This window comes from Ailuropoda melanoleuca, chromosome 16 (genome assembly GCF_002007445.2).
Source record: "Ailuropoda melanoleuca isolate Jingjing chromosome 16, ASM200744v2, whole genome shotgun sequence".
Taxonomy (NCBI): Eukaryota; Metazoa; Chordata; class Mammalia; order Carnivora; family Ursidae; genus Ailuropoda; species Ailuropoda melanoleuca.
In genome coordinates this window covers 85,962,814-85,970,158 of record NC_048233.1, presented here as the reverse complement: position 1 = coordinate 85,970,158, position 7,345 = coordinate 85,962,814, and the positions used below count along the sequence as shown (strand labels likewise).

At 57.8% G+C, this 7,345-nt stretch overlaps 2 protein-coding genes across 2 annotated transcripts in view; one reads left to right on the top strand and one right to left on the bottom strand.

The window, feature by feature from the left end:
- Nucleotides 1-306, bottom strand: part of GSTP1 (glutathione S-transferase pi 1) — a 45,509-nt gene extending 45,203 nt beyond the window's left edge. The window contains exons 1-2 of the mRNA XM_034645290.1: nt 284-306; nt 126-161 (exon numbers count right to left, since the gene is read on the bottom strand). Of these exons, the coding sequence (XP_034501181.1) occupies nt 126-161; nt 284 (37 nt within the window). The 5' untranslated portion in view covers nt 285-306. The remainder of the gene's footprint in view (nt 1-125; nt 162-283) is intronic.
- A 5,883-nt stretch (nt 307-6,189) lies between these two features.
- The window catches only part of CABP2 (calcium binding protein 2), a 5,093-nt gene continuing 3,937 nt past the window's right edge, over nt 6,190-7,345 (top strand). The window contains exon 1 of the mRNA XM_034644844.1: nt 6,190-6,354. Within this exon, the coding sequence (XP_034500735.1) occupies nt 6,190-6,354 (165 nt within the window). The remainder of the gene's footprint in view (nt 6,355-7,345) is intronic.

Genomic DNA, 7,345 nt, shown 5'->3' with positions numbered 1-7,345 from the left:
CCCCGCCCCCACGACCCAGGACGCCTTGTCCGGCCTCCGCCCCGGCGGGACCCCAGGGAGCAGCCTGAGCGAGTGGCACTCCTCCGCCTGTGCCCTTCGCCCTCCAGAAGGAGCAGGGGCTGCACCTCGGGTGGGGAAGTAGACGATGGTGTAGGGCGGCACTAGGAGAGACAAACAGACAGGGCGTGAAAGAGGACCCCCCACGGAGCTGCATCGAGAAGGGGGTGGCTCAGCCTGGCTCCCCCCCCCCACCCCTGCCCGGGCTGGTCCGGACCGTACTCACTCGCTAGCGGGGAAGTGCAAGAGCGAGCAGGAGGAAGTGGCGACGGGCCCCGCGGACTTATATTTATGGTCTGTTCACACACCCCCCTCCCTTCTCGCCCCACCCAGGAATGCGCCTAGTCACCGAGCCGAGCTTGGCCCTGGGCAAGGCTGGGTGTGGCGGGGGCAGGGCGGGACAGGCTCACCCGCACCTCTGCGGGGCGTACCCTGCCTGAGGGCACTGACTTTAGCATCACACAGCCACTATCAGCACCCGGGCGACATCCAAACCTGCAGAACTGCTCCGGGCCCCCAGAGGGCTGGGGCTGAGTCCCTAGCTAGCTCCTGGGTCCCCAGCACCAGCACACAGTGGGTGCTCATTAACTGCTTCTTGCATGAATGAATGCAATTTCGATAGGCATATCCATGTACGCACCCTCTCTCCGGAATAATAATTATGGCTTCAACCCTTCGGGGCTGAGGACTGTGTTGAGACCTTTACATAGGTTACCACCCTAGGACTTGGTATGGCTCTGACCCTCCTTTTACAGAGGAGGAACTGAAGCACAGAGAGGTTAAGTGACTTTCTCAAGGTCACACAGCCAGTAAACAGGACTTAAAGCCAGGTCTGGCTAGCTCCAGGGACCTCACTTTTAACCCTCAGTCTTTCTTCTGCAAAACTTTGTCATCTCCAAATCATTTTTTGATTGAGTCTAAGTACTAATGCACCCTTCAAATACCAACGGGACCTGGGGATATGGGTGGATGGAAAGATAGACAGACTGAAATGGGCAGGACCTTCTGGGCCTGAGGGGGTTGTGTCCTTCCAGGCAGAGCCCACGGATGGCACCCCCAGCCCACTTGTAGCTGCCCCTTCCTGGGCGGGGGCAGGGGTGGAGGCGGTGTCTCAGTGGGTGTGGTAGTCTTCCCTGGGAACTGGAGCCTGATTGAACCAGACGTCTCTCAGCCTGCTTTTCCTGTCAGAGCCACGAGGAGAGAGGCAGGTGTCTTTCCCGCGCCCAGCACCCATCTAAAGCCGGGGGGGGGGGGGCCCCAAAACNAAACGTGCCTAAATCAGGACCATCCCTTAGCCTCACTGGAGCCCACAGCTGCCTGGGGCCGGGCGGGGTGGGGGAGGCGGTGCCTGAGCGGGGTTCCATCCCTGAGTCGCAGCTGGAGGAACATCTGCCCGGCACTTAGCAGCTTACAAAGGGCTTTCACAGAAATGGTCTCATTTCATCTCCACCACATCCTGAGAGGGAGGGAGTCTTGTTCCCATTATACTGACGAGGACACCGAGGTTCACGGACACCGAGGTTCACAGAGGCTCGTTCACCTGCTCTGGCCTGGAACATTCACGCCCTCCCTTTGTGCACCAGCATCAAAGGCCTGGGAGACCCCTTCCTGCCTAGTGGGCCGGCCTCCTGCCCGCTCACGCCCTCCAGCCCTTACGCTCAGGTCCCCTGGGCCGGCTGTGCCCCAGCCCAGCTCTGCGCTTTTCGGTGCTCTTCCGGGGGCTGCTCTTACCCACAGCCCTCCGGCTCCCCAGACAAAGCCCGTGGGCTAACTCTGTGGCCACCCCGGGGCCTGCTGCTCTGGGGTCCAGAAGCGCAGTGTTCCCAGCGCCGTGGGCCAGGGGCCTCCCCGTGTCCAGCCCCCCCCACCGTCCACGCGTGTATATGAGCACCCGTCTTCGGCAGTTTCTGAGATACAAACAGACCGCTTTGTTGCTCCCCAGATTTCACCCCGACAAAGCGCACATCCGGTGCTTTATCATACTCAGCGCTGTGCAACCGTCACCGCTATGTAGCCCCAGCACATTTTCATCACCCCCAAAAACACCCTGGACCCACGGGCAGTCACCCGTCATGCCCCTCGTCCATCCCCGCTAATCTGTTGTGTGGCTGCGGACTTGCCCATGCTGGGTGTTTCATGTAACTGGAATCATACCTGCCGTGGCCTTTGGGTCTGGCTGCTTTCACATCACAGAATGTCTTTGAGGCTCGTGTATGTCATAGCGTGTAACAGCGCATCGTTCCCGGGGCGCCTGGGTGGCTCAGTCAGTGAAGCGTCTGCTTTCGGCTCAGGCCATGATCTGGGGGTCTCTCCGCTCAGGGGGGAGTTTGCTCCTCTCTCTCCCTCTGTGTTCTCTCTCTCTCTCAAATAAATAAATAAAATCTTTAAAACAAAACCAAACAAAACAGCTCATCGTTCCTGTCTGCGGCTGAGCGATATTGTGGGACGTGGCCATACACTTCTGTCCACCTATCCCTGCGCTCGTGGACATTCGGGCTGTTTCACTTCGGGGCTTTTATGAATCAGGCTGCTATGAACATTCGTGTGCACGTTTTTGCATGAACTTATGCTTTCAATTCCCTTGGGTACATACCAGGGGTGGACTTGCGGGGTCACATGGTAGCTCATTTTGAGGAACTGCCAAACCCTTTCCCATAGTGGCTGTGCCATTTTATAAACCCAACGGCAGCACGCGAAGGCCTTCACCAACCCTGCTACTGTCTTTTTTGCTTTAGGCATCCTGGTGAGTGGGAAGTGGTACCTCCTCACGGTTCTGGACGCCAAGCCTGGGATGATTGTGGAACAGGGAGGAGAAGGAGCCATCGTCTTTGCCTCGGGAGAATCACAGCTCAGCGGCGCCTGGCGGGCTCCGTGGGTGCAGCGTGCGACTCTTGACCTCAGGGCTGTGGGTTCAAGCTCCATGTTGGGGACGGAGCCTACTTAAATAATTATCATTTAAAAAAAAAAAAAAGAAGAAGAATCACAGCTCAGAGTGGAGGGGATAGAAACAAGGCTTCATTCACACACTGCCTAGTATGTATCAGGCTATGAGTGGGCTAGGCATCACAGCAAACTCCAGAATAGGTAGGATACAGTCTCTTTCTAATTGACTCTTTTTTTTTTTTTAAAGATTTTATTTATTTATTTGAGAGAGAGAGAGCACAAGCAGGGGGAGCAGCAGGCAGAAGAAGAGGGAGGCAGAGGGAGGAGAAGCAGACTCCCGGCTGAGCGGGGAGCCCGATGTGGGACTTGATCCCAAGACCCTGGGATCATGACCTGAGCTGAAGGCAGCTGCTTCACCGACTGAGCCACCCAGGCGCCCTCTAACTGACTCTTTTAATGAAGAATATAAAGCCTTCATCAGCAGTCCATCTACCCAGCCATCTATCCACCTCCATCCATCTCTCTGTCTGTCCATCTACATACCCATCTACTCCATCATCCACCCATCCAACAACCAAACATTTGACCAGGAGTCCATCACAACATCTACCTATTTATCCACCATCCATCCAGCCACCCATTTACCCACCCAGTCATCTTCCACCTGGCCATCCATCCATCTATCCATTCACCCAAACACCTATCAGTGCAATCATCTATCCATTCATCTACCAACTATTTAACCACTAGCCTATCAAATCATCTACCCATCCTTCCATCCAGTCAGCTACCTATCCGTCCATCCATCCATCCATCCATCCATCCATCCATCCGTCAATCACTGATCCATGTGGACATCCTAGACGCTGGAGCTGGAGCTCCAGTTTGGCTAAGTTGGGCTAGGCAAGTCAAGGGCATCAAAATGAATACCTAGTATGCTGTTCATTGAACACAAGTGAGGAAGGATTTCCAAGCCTGGCTTTCTCCACCTAGATACAAAGACTTTGTTTCTTGATTGAAAACACTTGTATCCACTACATCCTGACCAGTTAATGCCCCCACTACTTTGGCTTATACTTTGGGTTACACATCTCTCCCCCTTCCCACCTTCTTAGATGGTCATTTGGACATAGGATCATTCATCACACATGGCATCCACCATTTTTTGACCCTTCTTATGTGCCAGGAAACTGCTAGATCCTTTACTCAATTTTCACAAAGGCATCATGAGGCCTAGGTCAACCGCCACTTTTTGGATAAGGAAACTGAGGCTCAGAGAGGTGAAATATCTTACCGAGGGCCACACAGTAAGCACATGGGGAAATCCAGGCCTGCAGGCCTTCTCAAAGACCTTTGCAGAAAATGCTGGAATTCCTGTGTCTGAAGGATGTTTGCAACGTTGCCTGGGATGTACTGCCCTCCTGGCTTCCAGGAGGAGGTGAGACCCCGAGGGCAGAGGGCTGAAGGTTGCAGGCTGTGGGAGGCTGAACCTTCAAGTGGCCAACTTGAACAGTCACAAGGAGCCCTTTCCCACCCTTGACCACCTGGCCAGCTTATCCACTCACCTCTGAATCCTGACCTTTCCTCAGATCCTCAGCCCTGCTCGGGGCTGCGTGGGAGCTGTTCCCTCTACCTGCTGGCCTGGTTCTCTTTGGTCTTGGCTCCCGTGCCACGTCCTCAGCCGCCAGTCACAGCAAGGTCCCATTCTCCTCCATAGTCATTCTGGGCTTGCTGAATGTGCATCTCCCACCAGCAGGAAGGTTCCAGGAGGCAGGGACTGGTTTCCAACACCCGGGAAGGTGCATAGTAGGTACTCCACGACGTTTGTTGAAGACATAGCCCCTTTGAAATTTTCTCCAGCCTCTTGCTACCCATACCTTCTCCAGGGGCTACTGACCTCTGCCTCCCTCCTGAGGCCTCTACCTAACATTCTCTGCTGGATGCCAGTGTCTGGAACATTCCACATTCACAGTTGATCCCCGCTGGGGTCCCAGGGCTCACCCAGGGCTGAGCACGGGTTAAACCTCGGTGGGCAATGCCAAAAAGGCTGCCTTGTCCTCTCTTCTCCTCCACGAAGCACCCCTATTGCCTGGGCCAGTGCTCCCAAGCACTGGAGACTGTCTGTGGCCAGTTTCTGAGTTTGATGTGCCTGAGAGCAGGACCGTCAGGACAAACCTGGTCTGTCTATGTAGCCCCACAGCTGGCCTGAGGCTCAGCCCCAGCTGGCCTCAGATATTTGCAAAAGGGATACATGAATGGGTGTCCATTCTTGTGGCCGAGGGAGGCCAGAGCCACCAGCTCGGGTGGCAGGTGTCTGGCAGGATCTGTTTCCCTCAGACAAAGGCTGGTGCAGGGGGCAGGTGAATAAATCATGAGGGGCCTGGAGCAGGGCTGGGGCAGGACAATTGACCTCATTGTGGGAGGTGAAGACCAGGCAGCTGGGCAGGAAGAGGGCTGGGGGCATAACAAAGGGGCACAAGAGGCCAGTGGGGGCTGCCTGGCCCACCCCCACATTTCTCCCTGACGAGTAACAGGTTGGAGGTCAGCAGAAGGTAGGTGGGAGGCGCTGGCAGAAGGTGGGGGGGGTGGGGGAGTTCAGAGCTAGCCTGGGGCTCTGGGTGGGGAGACGGGCGGATGTCTGGGGGCAGGCTCAGGTTGGAGGGGGCTGTCTTTCCAGAATCCAGGAGTCATCCTGGGAGGGGGGATGGTGGGGAGAATAGGAAGAGCAAGCGTGGAGGGACAGAAGGTCGGACAGACCAATGTGAGAGAGATTCTCATGCCACAGAGGGAGGGAATGACAGAGATGGGCAAGAGTGGTCATCAGCAAGATGTCAGCAGGGGGTAGCATGGGGCTCCAGGTGGGACAGACATAGAGCTGAAGGCCGAGGGGGCGGTGAGGGGCGGTGAGCAAGACAGAACAGCAGGGAAGGGAGTGGGGGGGTTGCAGAGACCACGAGCCAGGGGCCAGGCGGCCGGGGAATGGGGGACCCCAGGACTCAGTCTATGGCTAGCATGGGGCTGGAGGCTGGTGGCTTGGGGGAGGCTAGGATTTGGGGGAGGGGCTGTGTAAGCAGCATGGGGAGCTAGGAAAGCTATGGGATATGGGGGCCCTGGGTCCATGGAGAGAGGAACAGGAGAAAGAATAGCAGGGACCCTGTAGGGACCACGCTCACAGCTGCCTACTAAGCCACTCTCCCTCAGGAACAGGGTGACCAGAGTGGGAACAGGAGGCGCCAAGCCGTCGTCTCCATGGCACTTCCCCAGGGCCAGGCAGATGGCAGTCTCCCCGCGGGGGACTCCAGCCCCTCTGAGGGCACTCCAGGGCCCAGCCAGGCTCCTGCCAGCCCAGCAGCCACCAGGAGGCGGGCACTCCTCAGGGAGCTGGAGGCCCAGGTGCAGGCAGCCTATGGGCAGGTAAAGGGGACAGGAGTGTGGGGCATGACCTCAATGGAGGGCACCGCGAGGGAACAGCGGGAACCCCACACCCCAACTGGGGCCCTGTAGGACAGGGCAGAGCTCGGGGAGGAGACCCAGGATGTGCGTTTTGATGGAGGGCTCAGTGGGCCTGTCAGCTGCCCAGGAGACTGGTGTCACTCCCCTCCTTTGCCCTCACGGAGCCCTGCATCCAGCCCACAGCGCCCAGAGTTGGTCCCCTCCCGCTCTTCACTTGAGTACAAGGGCCAGGAGGCTGGTCCAGGCAGGGGTGCGAGGGCAGGCAGGCTGGGCAGCTACTCCACTGAGAGGCAAGAGTCCTGGCAGGCAGGGGCAGGAGCCTCCTGGACTGGGCCAGGATTGCCTCCTCTCAGGACAGGGAGTGGGGGGAGGGCCTGCCAAGTCCACACCGCCATTCTGAGGGGAGAGGTTTCCCAGCCCTTCCGGGCAGACAGGACACCTGGTTTCCTCCTCCCAGGTCCGGGCCCTGCTTCTGAAGACATTAAATCTCTCCTGACTGGGGAGGATTAGGGGTAGGGGTTGGGGGAGAAAGCACTGGAGAAGGGGTACATGGAAGACCCTCAGGAGTGAGCACAGGGAGGCTGTGCCTTCCAGGGGGCCTTGGGTCCTGAGTGGCCCCCCTCACCAGCAGAGATGCTCAGAGATAATCCTGGATTAGGACCCAAGCCCCTGTGCCCAGGGCTCCCCGCCTGCCCACCCGCTCCCAATCTTCCCCACAAAACCTGAGGAAAATCCCCTGCAGTGCTCCCAGACTCTCACTGGGAGCAGCTGGGGGCTGGCAGGAGCCCACAGCAACCGCTGAGGCCCAGGCCTGGGCTGCCCCCAGGACTCCAGGCCTGGCATGGTTCAGGAGCCCATGGGAAACTGTGCCAAGCGGCCTCGACACCGGGGGCCTAAGGTAGGACGGCTCATGGGAAGAAGCCAAGGCCAGGACGGGGGGGGGGGGGGGGGG